The sequence below is a fragment of the Dendropsophus ebraccatus genome, unplaced genomic scaffold, assembly GCF_027789765.1.
Source record: "Dendropsophus ebraccatus isolate aDenEbr1 unplaced genomic scaffold, aDenEbr1.pat pat_scaffold_675_ctg1, whole genome shotgun sequence".
NCBI lineage: Eukaryota > Metazoa > Chordata > Amphibia > Anura > Hylidae > Dendropsophus > Dendropsophus ebraccatus.
In genome coordinates this window covers 1-19,280 of record NW_027210274.1, presented here as the reverse complement: position 1 = coordinate 19,280, position 19,280 = coordinate 1, and the positions used below count along the sequence as shown (strand labels likewise).

Below are 19,280 nucleotides of genomic sequence, written 5' to 3'. Positions count from 1 at the left end.
TTTCAAGTCTCAATTAATCAACCCTGTTTCATTTGAAAAGCTACAAAAACAATATGAATATATTTACCTTCACCATCACAGTATTACTTTTGGAGACAGAGGGGGCTAATGGCGAGTCATTGGTTGGCATTAACCCTCTAAGTCCAATGGACGTTAAATCTTTCAACCATGGTTCCTTAGAGGTTTCCTCCAAAAGGGTTTTTCCTATCCTTCCCACTGAAGAATTTGCTGTGATTAGCACCATTAGGGATATCATAGTTTAGTCTTTGACAGCTAGGGAGCCTAAAGTTAAAGTCCACACTTTGATAACCTCAAGGACAGCCTGGTCAATGCCATAATGTGTTCCCACATGCATGCGAGAAAGCATTGTGGCCGTGACCCTTTAAGGTCCTGATCATGATATCCAAATAAATGGTCAGGCCTGTACTGCCCTCCGCTTGCACTGCTGAGTCCCAACCCTGATCCCTGGTGTAAGTCCATGTCAGTAAAGTTTTCGGTAACTGTTGAGTGCACCTCCGTCCTACTATATAGGTTTGTTGGCATGAAATAAATGACTACATTGTAAGCTCAATATTTATTTTAATACAAATATTACGAGTGAAATGAAGGTCACTACAGCGTAAATGCAGATGAGGAGAAAAATACATTTCCAATGCTCTTAGAAAAAAAATGTTCTAGAAGGGTTGGATCTCAGATGCACCTAGATAAGGCTTGTTTCATGCCCTTGGCCTTACCTCCAATGGCAAAAGAAGGTCCCCAATAAGAAGACCAACAGTCCAACTGGGTCCTCGGACACATATCTAGTATGTGCGTATGTCGGCATCCAGTTGTAAACTCTAGGCAAGTGTGAAGACTTGTCTGATGTACATGAGGCACAGTATAGTACTATGAATCCATCTTCATAGCATAAGCCCAAATCACGGACAGTACCAAAAAAAAATGATAACTGTAAATGTGATCTAATACATTTTATAAACTATATTACACAAATTAAAACACTGACGTTTGTTTCATACCAGAAATCCCTTTTTGCATAGGGAACGTTTCATTATCACCATAAAAAGCTACAAAAACCCCATTTCCACTGCAGAACAGAACCCCACTTTTAGGCAACAACAAAAATAACGAAAAGAATGATCAAGTCATTGCGGCGCTCACATCTTGTTTCCTTTGCTGCAGCAAAGTTTATTACCTGGAAAAACCTCCTTTTTCCTGAGAGATTTTTTCCACGGTTCGCTTAGGCTACTCTTGTCATTGCAACCAGTTGCCAAAAAATCGTAAAGTCGGCCTTTGCGTTCAAGCGTAGTGCCACTCCCGTTGGAGGCGTCGCAGCTAAAGCTGTGCGGGCCTCGCTTTTCTTCGGCTGATTCCTCGTGCAAATTTAACTTGTGTTGAGACCTTGAATTGGTAACAAACCCCCCACAGGAAGGCCCCTGGATGCTGTTCCTGTATAAAGGAGCATCTGTCATGCTGTAATCCATATGGTGGGAGCATCCTGGCAAAGGCAAAGAGCTACTAGACGAACAGGAAGCTGCAATGTGCCCTCCGTTGGTGTTAACGGCGAATGGGAGGTTTAGATAATGGCTGCCACATTCCTGGTAAAAACAACAAGTCTGAAGGCTACTGTCGTCCTTGGCAATACGAAGGCGTTTCCGATAGGGACAATCCTGGGGCACAAACCATTCCTGCGCGGACGTTCCACTCAGGGCGCATGCTGAGAAGCACCAGTTGTTCTGCAGTAAAATCTCGCCATGAATTCTCTTCATCAAGTTGTTGATCAGGACCGATCTTCTGAGGAACACTTCGGGATCATCGATGAACTTTAATTTCTCCAAGGACATGTAAAGGACATGGGCCCTCTCTTCAAAGATGGATACATTCTAAATCACAACAAAAAAGAGAAACCATAGGTGAGATTTCATCAAATTTGAAAAATTTATTGCAATGTCTACACAAAACTACTACTACCTAAAAAAAACTATTAAAAAATAAACACTAAACACAACTACTGCAACATAGAGCTGGTCGTGCATATTAGATACAGTAAGGGTCAGCTGAACCATTTGATTTTGGTAGGGTTTGCTGGTCATCTAATGTGCATAGGGCCCATTTATTCTCCCCGATGGCAAAATGTTAAGGGGCATAAACATTGGGCAGTTAAGATAAGGATCAGACAGTTGAGATTATGGTCAAGCAGTTGAGATAAGGATGAAGCAGTTGGTATAAGGATCAGGCAGTTTAGATAAGAATCAGGTAGTTGGGATATGGATCAGGCAGTTGAGATAAGGATCAGGCAGTTGAGGTATGAGTCAGGCAGTGATAAGGGAAATAAGGATCAGGTGGTTAGAATTTAACATCAGATCCATTTGTTCAAAAAAAAATAAGATTACTTTGGTAGGAACTCCCCCCAAACATGCAATCAGGAGAGTTAGCTGTCACCCATAGATGTCCGATAGCTGTCTAATCTGTATGGCCAACCCTGTCTTAACAGAAAACAATATCATTCTTCTTTCCTGTGGATCCAGTGGGTGATTCCCATTATGTATCTATCAAAGTTCAGTAAATATCGATTACTCCTGGCACCGGCTACACACAAAAGATTAAGATATCTGCCTGTAAACTGCTGTCCCGTCAGAAGAAAAGACCCATTCATGTTTCTCATTTGCCCAACATCTACCATCAGTGGACAGTTGGAAGCCCCCATTCACATTTGACTGCTTGATTGTTTGTTTTTTTTTTGTTTTTTTTTGGGGGGGGGGGGCACTAAATCCGACTGTAGTTTACCCATGCCTGGTTGCATGCATCTCTTCTCTTTTCCTCTCTTTCCTCCTATATAATCCCTCCCGCCTCATGACTATGCTTATCGGGAGCCACCATGGGATCATTTTGGTCTTTTACTACCACTTTCGACTTTCCCCCATTAGATATACAATGAAGAGCATTTTTCCACTCTAGCAATCTCACAGCTTAAAAGCAGCGTGTGTATTCAGTAGTTCTCCCTTTCCTTAAATAGATTAAAGCTTTTGAGGAATTACGATAAAATGCATCCTCTGTTGATACTGAAGTAAAGGAAATTGACCATAAAACCAAAATAGTTTTTGCCATTTATATGATTGACCATAATAATGTAACGCAGCTCTATATGATAGAATCATTCCCATGAGCCTGTGTACCCACTGGGGCTTACAATATAAGGAGGCTAACTCCAATAGGTGGCCATAGAGAGACAGCAGAGCTGCTTTGCATACTTTTTACCCAGGATGAATTGTTTGACCCAGAAGACTCCCTAAGCTATAACCCCCTGCCACGTAAAGGGCACAAGGGCCGATATTATAAGAAACATGAAAACTTTTAAGAAACTAGAGAACTGTGACAATATTGTACGATTATATAGCACAAAGGGACACGTTTATCAAACTTCCGTCACCGGTGTACACCACGGAAAAAGCACAGGTTCTTACTTTATCGGTAGCATACTCCAGGCCGAAGCCTCACTTGCCTGATGGGCTGGCGTGGCTTCCTCCAGCGCCTAATTTATCTGGAAACTGGCGAAGAGCATCTACACCTGTCGCCCAAAATGTTTATTGAACAAGTTCGGAAAATGATATGAACATCCAAGAGTTAAATATTCTCTCGCATGTACTCGCCTGTGCTTTTTGCTTCCCATCCTATAGTCTTTGTGCAACTTAGACCAAGGGCATCAAGATTTGCTATACATGTCTGTTAGATTGGGGACCCCCATTTATCAGGAGTAAGAAGGTCTTCTTACCCCTGTTCCTCCATGCTAGGTCACCAATAACTAGTGGGACCTACATCATGGCAAGGGTTGAATCAAGTTCACTGTTTTTGGGGATTACAATAGACCTACATTAGTTGTCCCACCATTAGAACTTATGCCTGATCCTCAGGATAGGGGAGAAGTGTATAATCACAGGTGGGTCTGACCACTGGGACCCCTGTGATCTCATAAACAGGGTCCCAAATCTTCTGGAGGAACAGAGCAGTGGTCATTCTTACGGGTAACTCTGGAACCAATTCTCAAAACTGCACAGTTGGACCCCCTGTGATTATACATATATATCCTTTCTATTGGAGGGAAGCCGTCTCTAAATGAAGAGAACTACACACATCCCCCCCCCCCCCCCTTCTTCTCCATTAAATCTTTGTCTGGTGTGCAGAACATGGTTAGCAGACTCCCATTTTCCCCATTCACATGTTCCTTAGTTATGGCCATAATTGCCGATCCACAATTATGAACAAAATTAGTGCCCAATGATTTCTATATGGCTATGCACACTATTTGAAGTTTTACGTGGAGCAAACGTGTAACAGCACAGGTACGGCACCGAGGATGAAGGTAAGAGACATATTTTCATCCTGAGCATTAGGGACATATGAGCAGGTAGGATTAGTCTAACCTGCTGCTAGTTCCCCTTTAACTTCACAGCACCATAAAGCTCAGGAAAGATTTCCCCATATTTTATATAAATTTTATCAATTTAGTGTATCATATAGAAAAGTAGTAAAGGCAGAGGTGTGCGCTGACCTCATCTCTAGGAACAGGAATGAGAGGGAGCCCTGCTGGGGACCAGGAAAGAGAAGGGAGCCCTGCTGGGTACCAGGAATGAGATGGGAGCCCTGCTGGGTACCAGGAATGAGATGGCAGCCCTGCTAGGTACCAGGAATGAGATGGGAGCCCTGCTGGGTACCAGGAATGAGATGGGAGCCCTGCTGGGTACCAGGAAAGAGAAGGGAGCCCTGCTGGGTACCAGGAAAGAGAAGGGAGCCCTGCTGGGTACCAGGAAAGAGAAGGGAGCCCTGCTGGGTACCAGGAATGAGATGGCAGCCCTGCTGGGTACCAGGAATGAGATGGGAGCCCTGCTGGGTACCAGGAAAGAGAAGGGAGCCCTGCTGGGTACCATGAATGAGATGGAAGCCCTGCTTGGTACCATGAATGAGATGGGAGCCCTGCTGGGGATCAGGAATGAAAATGAAAGTCATGCTGGGGACTATGAATGAGAAGGGAGCCCTGCTGGGGACCGAGAAAGAGAAGGGAGCCCTGCTGGGGACCAGGAATTGGATGGGAGCCCTGCTGGGTACCAGGAATTGGATGGGAGCCCTGCTGGGTACCAGGAATTGGATGGGAGCCCTGCTGGGTACCAGGAATGAGATGGGAGCCCTACTGGGGATCAGGAATTAGATGGGAGCCCTGCTGGGGACCAGGAATGAGATGGGAGCCCTGCTGGGGACCAGGAATTAGATGGGAGCCCTGCTGGGTACCAGGAATGAGATGGGAGCCCTGCTGGGGACCAGGAATGAGATGGGAGCCCTGCTGGGTACCAGGAATGAGATGGGAGCCCTACTGGGGATCAGGAATTAGATGGGAGCCCTGCTGGGTACCAGGAATGAGATGGGAGCCCTGCTGGGTACCAGGAATGAGAAGGGAGCCCTGTTGGGTACCAGAAATGAGATGGGAGCCCTGCTGGGGACCAGGAAAGAGAAGGGAGCCCTGCTGGGGACCAGGAAAGAGAAGGGAGCCCTGCTGGGGACCAGAAATAAAAGAGAAAGTCATGCTAGGGACCAGGAAAGAGAAGGGAGCCCTGCTGGTGACCAGGATTGAAAGGGAAAGTCATACTGGGGACTATGAATGAGCAGGGAGCCCAACTGGATACCAAGAATGAGAGGCGTGCCCTGCTGTGGATTAGGAATGAGGTGGAAGCCCTGCTGGGGACCAGGAATAGAAGGGAAAGTCATGCAAGGAGTGTGATCTGGAACTCTACTGGGTGGGTGACTAAAGGCCCTATTCCACGGAACGATTATCGACCGTATTCGTCCGAAATCGGCCTTTACGGACGATAATCATCTCATGATCGTTGCTGTTTTTTGTCTTTTAACCATGTTGAAAGACAAAACAACTGTGATAGCAGCGATCTGTTGCCGTCGCTCCGTGAAATACGCCACTATGCTCTATGGGCTGCCCGGACGATCTAGCAATCAATCACCTGGGCAGCCCCCTGCAGCTCCCTGCGGCCCCTTCCACACTCACATGCTCCCTGCTGCTGTGTGTAATGGCGGTGGCAGCGAGCGGGGAACGAAGAGCAAACGAGCATTGACAGCGCTCGTTTGCTCCTCACAGTCGGCCTGTGGAATAGGGCCTTTGGCGTAAGCAGAAGTGTAGTCCTTTATGTACATACATTCACAAAGAAACCTGAATGCAATAATTGTGCCAAAATCTTTCCAAGGTAAACAGCTTTATATTTGCTGCCCCTGTAGAGGAGATGAAATGTCTGCAGCTGGTGACATCACCCCGTCTCTCATTCCTGCATTTTGCGGCCTTGAACATTTGAGGCATATGGAATAAATGACAAGTATGCACCATTATGTTTTATAAATCACAGGCATATATGTAAACCTTCACTTGCAACTTTGCTGAATACATGAACTTGGATTTAGACAAAGGATTGAAACTTCAGTCGGAGTCTAGAAAAAAAAAAAAAAAACTATAAAAAGTCATTGTATTTCCCCCCCAAAAAAGCACAAAGACTTCTGGCAAATATCAAGAATAACTTGGACTCAGACGACTTTATGAAAGATGGCGCTGTGCCAAAGATGACACATAAGGTGCCATAGAACGAGATGGAAAATTCTTTACCACGTAAGTACTTGCAGGACTGCGGCGGAGAAATGAAACATTTCCGGCCACACCAGGGCTGAGGTAATCGGAGAGATGGCCTCGGAAATCTGAGTCTTCACTTCATTTGTTATTCTTTCAACAAACTCGAAACAGAAGTCTGTGATGTATCAGCAAAACGAGAAGAGACAGAGCAAGCGCTGTATGTATATGCGTGTGTATGTGTGGTGCTCTTCCACTAGACGATGGCCTTTGTACCCAGCAAGGAGATGGTAACTTGAAGAGGACCTCTCTACCCTCCTGTCCTGTCTGTTTTAGGAAAAAAAGATCTGCTCTGTGCTGTCACTCTGTTATTCCTCCTGGAAATGTATGAATAAATCGACATCTGGGTGTTTCCTTTCCTCTTGAGGGAATCCCTGTGCAGTCTAAAGGCCCTATTACACGGAATGATTATTGGCCGCATTAGGCCGATATCGGCCGTTATGGCCAATATTCGTCCCGTGTAATAGAAGGCAACGATCAGCCAACATGAACAATGTCGGCTGATCGTTGCTGTCGTTTGTCTTTGAACATGTTAAAAGACAAACAACTGTGATAGCAACGATCTGCTGCCATCGCTCCAGGGAATAGGAGCGGCAGCAGACCGCAGCTATCCTCTATGGTCTGCCCGGATGATCTAGCGATCACCCGGGCAGCCTCCCCACAGCTCTCCGTGGCCTCCCCTACACTTACCCACTTGCTGCCACCGCGGGGAACAAGGAGCAAACGAGTACTAAAGGCCCTATTCCACGGAACGCATATCGTTCGTATTCGGCTGATATCGGCCGCTACGAACGATAATCGTCCCTTGGAATAGAGTGCAACGATCAGCCGACATCGTACATGTCGGCTGATCGTTGCAGTCGCTTGTTTTTCAACATGTTGAAAAACAAGTGACTGATATAGCAGCGATCTGCTGCCGGCGCTCCATTGAATAGGAACCTCGGCAGCAGACGCTGCTGTATCCTATGGGCTGCCCGGACGATCAGCGATCACCCGGGCAGACCCCCCCCCCACAGCTCCCCGCCGCCCATCCAGCACTCACCCGCTCGCTGCAGCCACGTTGAATAGCGGCGGCAGCGAGCCAACTGCTATCTCTGTGCCTGTTACCCCCTGTGCTGCACTTCCTGTGTCTGTGTCACTTGAGGACCTTCCCGCTAGCCAATTAGTGACCAGAGAGGGGTAAGAAGAGGGGTAACGTAGGCACCAGCAGGATCTGAACAGCATCTGAGCACCAGAATCATGGGTGAGTATACATGCCAGCCTGCAGCTGGGGAGCAAACAAAAAAAAACTGAGTGCTTCTGGGAGAAAGGTTTCACTGTGAATTTCTCAAAAATGCAAAGTCAAAACTTTTTTCGGAAGAGGTGCTTAAAATAGCAGATACCCTTGTAGCAATTATATATAAGAGGTAGGGGTTGAGGTTATGATATGGGCACTAACCCTAACTCTACAAAATCTAACCCTAACTTAGGATTAAAGGGGAACTCCAGATAGCCCATAAAGAAAAAAGTAAAATGCACAAAAAGCATATATAAAGCACCTTTTTTGACACCTTTCCCGCTTGTTTATGCTGCTCCTAGCCCCAGATTCAGACTTTTACAAATCATCCCAGTTTTACATCATGGCATCGGCCTAGGAAACTACATCTCCCAGCATGCATTGCATGATCGTATTTTAAATTAACAATTTTATTTTAAAAAAAATTCTAACAGTTGAAATACATGTAGTTTTCCTTAAATTTTTTGTCTTATTCTTATTGTATTCTATTCCATATCTTACGCGACAAAAATAACAGATACTGAAAGTAACTACAGCCATAATCCGCAGAGACAGCGGCACTAATAGGTACTACTGGGTCCAATTACGCTTCTTGATTCTATGCCACTCTTTTTAATTTACGAAAGATCTGATCGTAGTCCCTAAGGGCCGCAGTTAAGAAACCAAATGTTGGCAGTCATACCTGCCAGTGTTGTGCCCCTTTGTGAATATAATGCCATCTATACATTACTGTCTGCCAGATGCGACAAGAAAGATGATGCAATTATTTGAAGGCATGCCAGACGCAGATGTCAAGCCGAAAGTCAATGACCCACCTGGGATGTAGAAGAGCGAGACTCGGGCATTGACTGACACCAAGTACCCACCAGTGGATGGATCTTAGATTCTTAAAAACAGCTTTAGAGTTTTGGGAAAGACTTTATGTGCATTCACTTCCCAGGGTGCATTGCCTAACAGTATCCGGAATTTTTTGGTAAAGTGGTGACCTTTCATACAAGGTCACCGCTCACTGAGCTATTTGGATTTGCCCTGATGTCGACAGTATTATGGCAACATGTTATTGCCCATAAAAGATTACTGTAGAGTTTAAAGTATCACTGCAGTTTAATTTTTTATTATTTTTTTTTTGCAGAAATCAATAGTCCAGGCGATTTTAAGAAACTTTGTAATTGGGTTTTTTAGCCGAAAAATGCATTTTTATCATGAAAAAGCAGCTTGAAGCTCTCCCACTGACTTCATTGTTCTCTATGTAGAAGGGAGGGGTGGAGGGAGATGAGGCACCAAAACAGGACAACAAAGAGTTAATTTACAGCTGCATCAACAGGCTATCTCCTCTGAGGTCAGCACTGACCTCTCTGACCTCTGAATAGCGTCTTTCACACAGTTCCCGCTGTGTATTCTTTTGTTCTCTGCTGGCGACTAATCTCCCTCCTCCCCCCTCCCCACTCCATAGGTTACACAGGCCCCGACTGATGTAAACCAGTCGAGATTTCCTCCTAGTGAGCAGTGGATAAGAGGGGGGGGGGGACCTGGGGAAAGTCTTTTTGAATGCAGATAATGGCATATTTGCCTAATAAACCCAATTACAAAGTTTCTTAAAATCGCCTGTACTATTGATTTCTGCAAAAAAAAAAAAAAAGAAACGACAGTGACATTTTAAAGGAGAAGTCCGGTAAAAATAATAATTAGCAAGCAGACGGGTGGTGTGTGTGTGTGTGTGGGGGGGGGGGGGGGGGGGGTGCAGGGGGACATAATAAACAAGCTCTACTTACCTCTCCCTGTGTCCCCCCAAACGCCGTGTCAGAGACTCCAGGACCCCCTTCGGGAATTAATATTCCTTCAGGTACTGATATTGTCACGTCCCGGCTGATGGAGTGCCTGCTCAGCCAATCAGTGACTGCAGCAGTGTCCCACCACACTGACTGACTGGCTGAGCAGGCAGTCCATCAGCCAAGTCGTGACATCCTTTCAGAAGGAGATCCAGCAGCCTGGTGAGAGTCCCGGACATGGGGAGAGGTATGTAGCACCTGTTTATTAGGTTCCTCCTGCCTGCCGGAAAATTATAATTCTCACTGGACCTTTCCATTAAGACAACCACAAGTATTCAGACTGTGTAGCCATAATGAGGGTTGTCCACACTAAGGGCCCTATTAAACCAAGCGATTTTCGTCCGTACTTGGCCAATTACCGGCCGATATTATGGTCTAATAGGTCATGTTAAAAGGCAATGGAACGCTGTCTTAAAACATGACCTATCACAACGATTACAATAGTGACAGTCTGCGGGCCATCCCTCCGTGTAATAGGAGTGGCGGACGCAGACTACCGATATTTTCGATGGGCCATCCGAATGACTAATGATCGTCTGGGCAGCCCCTCCCGCTGCACCCCGCGGTCCCCCGCTCCTCCTTATGTTGTGTGTGTGTAGTGGTACAGACAGGGAGCAGGGAATGAAGAGCAAGCAAGCGCTAACCTGACAGGTCGGCGGTCACTTGTTCCTCAGTATCGGCCAGTGTAATAGGGCCCTAAATAAATTTTTCAAGAGCATTGGAATGCACGTTTCAAATCAAATCAGCGTCTTATTGATTTAATTGGAAAAACCACAACCATACACAGGCAATTTTTAGAAGCTGACTTGTCCACAGTATCTTTCCTGATTTTTTTGACTGAAGAATGGGATATCGAATCCCCACCAATGTGCGCACAAAATCTCCACATTTCTGAAAAATGCAAATTTTCTTTGGAATTCTAGGCTGGGACCTATAGGCCAATTGCGCTCAACTGAGAATTCTGGGAAAAAGAATATGCAAAGCAGCTCTCTGACGCCACCTTATGGAGATAGCTTTTCATTCAAGTCAGTGTTTAATTCTGATAAGAAGCCTTAGACCAAGACTAAGGTGACATTTTGTAAAATTGCCCTCGGGGCATGGGTAGGGTCAGTTTACTTTGTTTATTATTTTCTGCACCCCCCACCTGCCTTTTTCAATTTTACAGGACTTCTCCTTTAAGCCAAGTGATACATCTCACCAGAAGGAGAGGTTACCCATTGGTAGACAACCGTTTTGAACTGATAAGGGGCAATAACCCGAAACAGCTGTCTACACATGGGTAGAGTTGTCTGACTTGGAACATGCCCCAAAGTTTTTTCCTTACAATGTTTTTCCTTACTTTGCCATCTATTGCCCCCATTGGATCTAGTATTGGACCTTTTTTGCTTAAGGGATATTCCAGTGTTTATACTCTTAGGCTGAGTTCACATGGAGTAAAACTGGTGGAATTTTGCCAGCCTCTGTGTCACACTGGCAGTCTATGGGAGGCTCGCGCGCCTCCTCTCTCCACGCCTCTCTGCTTAGAAGAATTGTCCATTCTTCCGCACGGAGAGAGGAGGCACGCAAGCCTCCCATAGACTGCCAGTGTGACACGGAGGCTGGTGGACAATCAGACAACAGAACCTGTGACGTTAAGAACTATGCTGGAACATCAGACATATTTAACCTAGGCCTAACCAAACAGTTGGGACCCTCAACAATATCTTATCCAATAGGACCCTACACTTGACAACCTCCTACAAGCAGTACTCCCAGCAAACAGCTGATTTTACTAGGAGAAGCCACATCCCCCCAGACATTCCCCTTCTTGTAGTCGCTGTAGCATTACATGACCACCATTCAGATATAGAATAGTCATCCATGTTATACAAGGAAGGCTGGAGTCTGTACCAAAGCAAGCAAACAAGGCATACAAAAAAAGGGATGACTTCATGAGACAATCCCTTGAAGCAATTTACAGTTTAAAGGCAAACAATGCTGCAATGAGTGGATAGAGCTCATGAGGTCAAATACACATCACATTTCTCCCTTGTATGGACCCAAAGGCACAATTAATAGAAGAAGAATGCATATATAAATAAGCAGTACTAGACCATGTTCATACTATGTATGAGACCCGCCGTTCCGTGACCAGGCCGGGTCACAGAACGGCCGGACTTTGAAAAGATCATCCTGGCTGGTACTGCAGTATCAGCCAAATGATCTTTCGGGCCGCACAGTTCTGATGTGGGCGCATCTGTGCACGCCCGAATCCGAACTCCTCACAGCACACCATGGAGCAAGTGGCCAGGCCGCTTGCTCCACAGTGTGCACTGACTGGGTTTTCTACGGCCGATATTCAATGAATAACGGCAGCAAAAAACTGACATGTCAGTTGTTTGCGGCACCGCAAGAGATCCCCGGCTGGAGCGTATACTAAGTGTATATGCTCCGTCCGGGATCCCATAGAAGGAAAGGTAACGTATATTTTCGTAATAATCATGTCCGCTGTACAAAGCCCGTGATTTTACAAAAATATACGTTGTGTGAACATAGCCTTAAAAGTTAAGCGACACTAGCTTAGGCCTAAGGATCATTAACCAATGTCCAGCAAAGCTACATCTAGTCTGTATAAAGACGTTAGGACGTCAGTGGCAGAGATGAGCGCAACTTAAGAATACTCGAGCCCATCCAAACCCAGAAGTCCAAACCCAGGGTCAGACGGACGTGGGCATGCAGGAGTTGTGCTCATCTCTGGTTTGTGGCTAAATAACAATGAGGGGGAAAAACTAAATAAATATAAAACAAACAAACAAAAAATGTTCTGCCTGCCTAGTGGCTACATATCATCCTTACATCATTTTACCAGAATCCAGTATTGGGTGTTTCTGTTACTAAATGCACAAAATTGAGCAAAATGTTGACACTTTAGTACATGTAGTCAATGATGTTTTTGCAAAAGTAGTAACACAAATGGCTGAAACGAGTTACTATGAACATGGCATAATATAGGATATAACATGCAGGTGGTTAGGTGACAGCATGGTGCAATGTGTACAAACATTCATCACCAATACCCCCCAAATTGTCTACCTGACCCAGACTAACCCTAATAATAATCAGTCCTTTTCTTATTGATGCATGTTTATTAAAGTGACTCTGTACCCACAATCTGTCCCCCCAAAACCACTTGTACTGTCGGATAGCTGCTTTTAATCCAAGATCTGTCCTGGGGTCTGTTTGGCAGATGATGCAGTTATTGTCCTAAAAAGCAACTTTAAAACTGGCAGCCCTGTGCCCAACGGCTATGGCCTAGTGTCTATGCATTAGGCTGGCACAACCTCTCCGTCCCTCCTCCCCGCCCTCCTCATCATTAGGAATGCTCCAGGCAGATTTTCTACTATTTATCACCTGTGTCAGCACGGCACATGGGCTGGATCGTCAAGTCTCCCGTGCAGTTTCCACTGCAGAGGAATAGGAAAGAGGGTGGGGAGGTGGGACAGAGGGGTGATGCAAAGTTAGGGCACAGACACTCTAGGCCACAGCCATTTGGCACAGGGCTGCAAGTTTAAAAGTTGTTTTTGTAGGACAATAACTGCATTACCTGCCGACCGGACCCCAGGACAGATCTTGGATTAAAATCAGCTATCCGACGGTGCAAGTGTTTGGGGGGGTCATATTGTGGGTACAAAGTCACTTTAAAATTATCTGGGGCAGATACTGTGCCCCAAACCTTAGAAGCCAATTAGTGACATTAAGTAATAGGTGGTATATAGACAAGTGGGCCCAAAGATGCTATACATTGATGGAATAGGCTACTAAGCCACCAGCCCACTCCAGGACTGCTTGGTCTATGGTTTAATAAATCTGCCCCACATATTGTATTTTGTTGGGAGAATGTATCTGTTGGGTTTCAAAATTGAGGGATGGAAAAATTTAAGTGATAGTAGGGAGCAAAGAGTGATAAAGAGTACAGAAATAACATACTGATATATCTGATATCCTACTGGGCAGAGCTGTCTAGTCTTCTAAGTGTATGCTGTGTGTATCTGTGTGTATTTGGGGGGGGGGGGGGGGCCTCCACAACTATAAATTGTAATTAATAATTTTAAAGCCTTATCTAGTGATGACAACCCCTTTATAAGTTTCAACTGTGAACCGGCTGTTATTGTCAGAGGAATCCATGTCTGCAGGGGAAATGTAGCTTTACATGGTAGCTATTCCATTCAATATCTATCATGATGGGATGGGATGTCCACCAAAACGGCTTTTTTACTTGGGAGCCCCCTATCTATCTATCTATCTATCTCCTATCTATCTATCTATCTATCTATCTATCTATCTATTATCTATCTATCTATCTATCTATCTATCTATCTATTAATCTATTATCTATATCTATTATCTATCTATCTATCTATCTATCTATCTATCTATCTCCTATCTATCTATTATCTATTATCTATCTATCTATCTATCTATCTATCTATCTATCTATCAATCATCTATCTATCTATCTATCTATCTATCTATTAATCTATATCTATCTATCTATTTATTTATCTATCTATCTATCTATCTATCTCCTATCTATCTATCTATCTATTATCTATCTATCTATTTATTTATCTATCTATCTCTATCTATCTATCTATCTATCTCCTATCTATCTATCTATCTATCTATCTATCTATCTATCTATCAATCAGCTCCTATCTATCTATCTATCTATCTCTATCTATTATCTATCTATCTATCTATCTATTAATCTATTATCTATCTATCTATTATCTATCTATCTATCTATCTATCTATCTATCTATCTATCTCCTATCTATCTCCTATCTATCTATTAATCTATTATCTATCTATCTATCAATCATCTATCTATCTATCTATCTATCTATTAATCTATTATCTATCTATCTATCATCTATCTATCTATCTATCTATCTATCTATCTATCTATTAATCTATTATCTATCTATCTATCTATCTATCTCCTATCTATCTATCTATCTATCTATCTCCTATCTATCTATCTGTCTATTTATCTATCTATCTATCTATCTATCTATCTATCTATCTCCTATCTATCTATTATCTATTTATCTATCTATCTATCTATCTATCTATCTATCTATCTATCTATCTCCTATCTATCTATCTGTCTATTTATCTATCTATCTCCTATCTATCTATTATCTATTTATCTATCTATCTATCTATCTATCTATCTATCTATCTATCTATCTATCTCCTATCTATCTATCTATCTATCTATCTATCTATCTATGATCTCCAATATGATACCATGCAATATACACAACTGTGACATAATTTATTAGCGTCATAAGAATAGCGGAAGGAAGCGTAATGCAAGCATAAAAGCGGCAATCACTGTGATGTAAGAGAATAAGTAAAACAGACTAAAAAACGTACTTTATGACTACAGCTGTTGAGCGGCAGATGATAATCCTCTTCTACATATTTCCTTTTAAGTAAGTGCTCTTGGAAGCTGTTTTTGGATGTGAAATTCCCCTGCAATGTGATTCTGTGGTAATAAATCAGATATGACAGATGATATGCAGTTCGCCTGAGGTTCTCCAAACACAATAACTTTGTTTCCTCACACACAACAGAATATATCATGGCACACATTGATCTTATACTTTACATCTTGGAGTGTAATACAGTGCGGGGAGAACACGCAGCAGCGGAAATGTCAATCCTGTCGTATGACTGCGCTCCTGATAAATCTTATACTGGATAGAATGGGGATGAGATTGCCCATCACTGTATGGCCGCCATACCATAGAGAAATAGAGGGGAGTTTTTGTTATACTGTACAGGTTGTGACACCTTTGTTTTCTATCTATAACATTTAAAGGGGTTGTTCAGAGAAAATCTTTTTCTTTCAAATGAACTGGTTTCAGAAAGTCATATAGATTTGTAATTTACTTCTATTTAAAAATCTCAAGTCTTTCCATACTTATCAGCTGCTGCATGTCCTGCAGGAAGTGGTGTATTCTTTCCAGTCTGACACAGTGCTCTCTGCTGCCACCTCTTTCCATGTCAGGAACTGTCCAGAGCAGCAGCAAATCCCATAGAAAACCTCTCTGCTCTGAGCAGTTCCTGACATGGACAGAGGTGGCAGCAGAGAGCACCGTGTCAGTCTGGAAAGAATACACCATTTTCTGCAGGACATACAGCAGCTGATAAGTATGGGAAGACTTGAGATTTTTAAATAGAAGTACATTACAAATCTATATAACTTTCTGAAACCAGTTGATTTAAAAGAAAAGGTTTTTCGCCGGAGTACCCCTTTAAGCGCCATTCACGTCAATGGAACGGAGTTGCAAAACCTCACACCCAAAGTGGAGGCAAGAGCAGTGCTGTCTCTGGAAGAAAGTGGCCATGTTTTTCGAACACTGGATAACTTCCTTGCCCATGTATAGTGTGAATCGGTCTATTTCCACATATTCTAGTGAACAAGGTGGAGGGTGCTCACCAGATGATTATGTTACGCTCTGTTCTACTGGGATGATGATGGGCTATTATGTACCAGTGTAGGGATGGAACTCACTACAATGCAGTAACATCAGGTTATACAGCGATATACCTTAGGGAATGCACCTCCGACATATAGAACACCCTTACTGTTTCTGGGGTGAGAAACACTCTTTAGGGTACATTCACACTTACCTGATCCGCAGCATATTTTCTGCTGCGGATCCGCAGCAGATCCGCAGCAGATTTCATTTAAATAACTGAACACAGCATCAAATCTGCACCATCAAATCTGCTGCAGATCAGCTGCAGATCCTGTAGGTGTGAAACACCCTTAGGGTATAAACCCACACACCGTATATGCAGCGTATATCTGCTGCATATACGGTGTGTGGGTGGGTTATACCCTTAAAGGGATTTTCCACAGCATATACCTGTATATACTGTACCAGAACAACCTCTGAGACCCCCCCCCCCCCAATCTGGGAATATATATACTGTGACCCCCGGCTCCACCTGGTGAGGCCTCCGCTGTTCATGTCTCTATACATTTCCCACTTGGATATAGCATAGGAGCATCTGTTTTCCAGATAGGTGGGGGGTCCCAGGGGTGGGCAGTGCAGTTAGCAGATATATATATAGCGTATCCTGTGGTTATGCAATGTACTTCTATAGAGAGAATCCCCATTGAGACGTGCATGTCACTCTCTAATCATTCATTTTCATTACATCTGCGAATCTTTCTGTAAATTCTAGTTTATTTTCTAAAAGACCAAAACCTGAAGCCTCTAAATCTCAATGTACAATATATATATATATATATATATATATATATATATATATATATATATATATATATATATATATATCTCAAGAGTAAAGCAGATTATATAAGGGAGGGACTCTCACTAACATAAATGGCGCACGAAATGGATGAGATCTTATGGCAGGGTTCAGCAGATAGAGACCATGGGGGGGAGATTTATCAAACATGGTGTAAAGTGAAACTGGCTCAGTTGCCCCTAGCAACCAATCAGATTCCACCTTTCATTTTCCAAAGAGTCTGTGAGGAATGAAAGGTGGAATCTGATTGGTTGCTAGGGGCAGCTGAGCCAGTTTCACTTTACACCATGTTTGATAAATTTCCCTATCTCTCAGGGATATGGAGCAGAGTGCACGGTTATAGGAAGCGGCTCTGGCAGTAATGGAGGGCATGACCACTTCTGCCACCACTGCTGTTATTGCTTTGATGCATAAAAAGAAAAAAATTAAATAACAATGGTAACAATTACTAAAAGGAGTCATCGTTTAAACTATATCAGTGGGGGCCGACTGCTGGAACCCTCACTGATAAAGACTATGGGGTGGCCCTGTTACCTTGTGAATGGAGCAGTAGCATGCTTAGTCTTCACTCTAGTCTCTCACTATGGGTCTTTCTAAGATCGTTGAGTATTAAATGGCAGTATATGTATGGCACTGTATGGCAGTATATGTATGGCAGTATGTATGGCACTGTATGGCAGTATGTATGGCACTGTATGGCAGTATGCATGGCACTGTATGGCAGTATGCATGGCACTGTATGGCAGTAATATATGGCACTGTATGGCAGTATGTATGGCACTGTATGGCTAGTATATATATATATATTATGATATATAGTATATATATGGCACTCGGTTCAGGGAAGAAAAAGAGTGCTGCACCTCACACCTATGGCTGATACTAGTGCCCCTAGGCTAAATAAAAAACACATCAGAATTTTGTGTATGAATTGATCAAGCCATACTGCCCATGTGCCTCGTGCCGGTATCTGATACACATGGGTCCCTACACTAAGTCCACACCGTGCCAGTCAGTGGCCACCAACCCCGCAGGCGTGCACAGTCAGGGAACGGGGGCCATGGGACGGCCCTGCGACCCCCATGCCACAGGACCAGACCCAAAAACACCACACCAGAACCCGGCCAGCAACCGCCGGCGGAGAAGGTCGCCCCCAAACAGCACAAGTCTGGATGAGGTATTGCACTCACCATAGCTTCTGCAGACAGAATGGGAAAATACAGGAGGGATTAAAACCATGTGCACTCAGGTGTCTCCTGCTAATTGCGGTCATGTGGTTCTCACCAGGAGGAGTGCAATACACGAGAAAAAGAGAGAAAACAAAATGCGGTTAGGGAAGAAAAAGAGTGCTGCACCTCACACCACACGGTGTGAACTTAGCGTAGGGACCCGTGTGGACCAGAGGACCTGCGCGGTGGGTACAACGGGGCAATATGGCTTGATCCATTCATATACAGACACTCTGGTGTTGATTTTTAATATAGGCCTAGCGGCATTAGTATCAGCCATAGATGGGATGTTCAGCCGTCCATTCTCACCGTTTTCGTGATAATATATGGCAACTGTATGGCAGTATATGTATGGCACTCTATGGCAGTATGTATGGCACTGTAATGGCAGTATAGTATGGCATCTGTATGGCGTATGTATTGCACTGTAGGGCAGTATATGTATGGCACTGTATGGCAGTAATATGTAGTGGCACTGTATGCAGTATATGTATGGCACTGTATGGCATATATGTTATGCACTGTATGGCAGTATGTATGGCACTGTATGACAGTATAATGTATGGCACTGTAATGGCAGTATATGTATGGCACTGTGGGCAGTATGTCTGGCACTGTATGGCGTATATGTATGGGGCACTGTATGGGCAGTATATGTATGGCACTGTATAGGCAGTATTGTATGGCACTGTATGGCAGTATGTGTGTCACTGTATAAATGGCAGTTATTAATGGGGACTGTATAGCAGTATGTATGCGCTGTATGACAGTATATTTATGGCACTGTAATGGCAGTATATGTATGGCAGCTGGTATGGCAGTATGTATGCACTGTATGGCATTATATGTATGGCCTGTTGGCAGTATTTATGGCAACTGTATAGCATATGTTGCACTGTATGGCAGTATGTATGGCACTGTATGGCAGTATATTGTATGGG

The 19,280-nt window shown here is 43.8% G+C and overlaps 1 protein-coding gene across 1 annotated transcript; it reads right to left on the bottom strand.

Moving 5' to 3' along the window:
• Nucleotides 1-571: 571 nt before the first annotated feature.
• LOC138778763 (SERTA domain-containing protein 4-like) lies at nt 572-15,311 on the bottom strand (the record flags this gene model as incomplete). Its single annotated transcript, XM_069956493.1, has 2 exons — nt 572-1,880; nt 15,200-15,311. Coding segments are annotated over 2 exons (838 nt in total), but the record flags the coding sequence as incomplete, so codon positions are not given.
• Nucleotides 15,312-19,280: the final 3,969 nt, after the last annotated feature.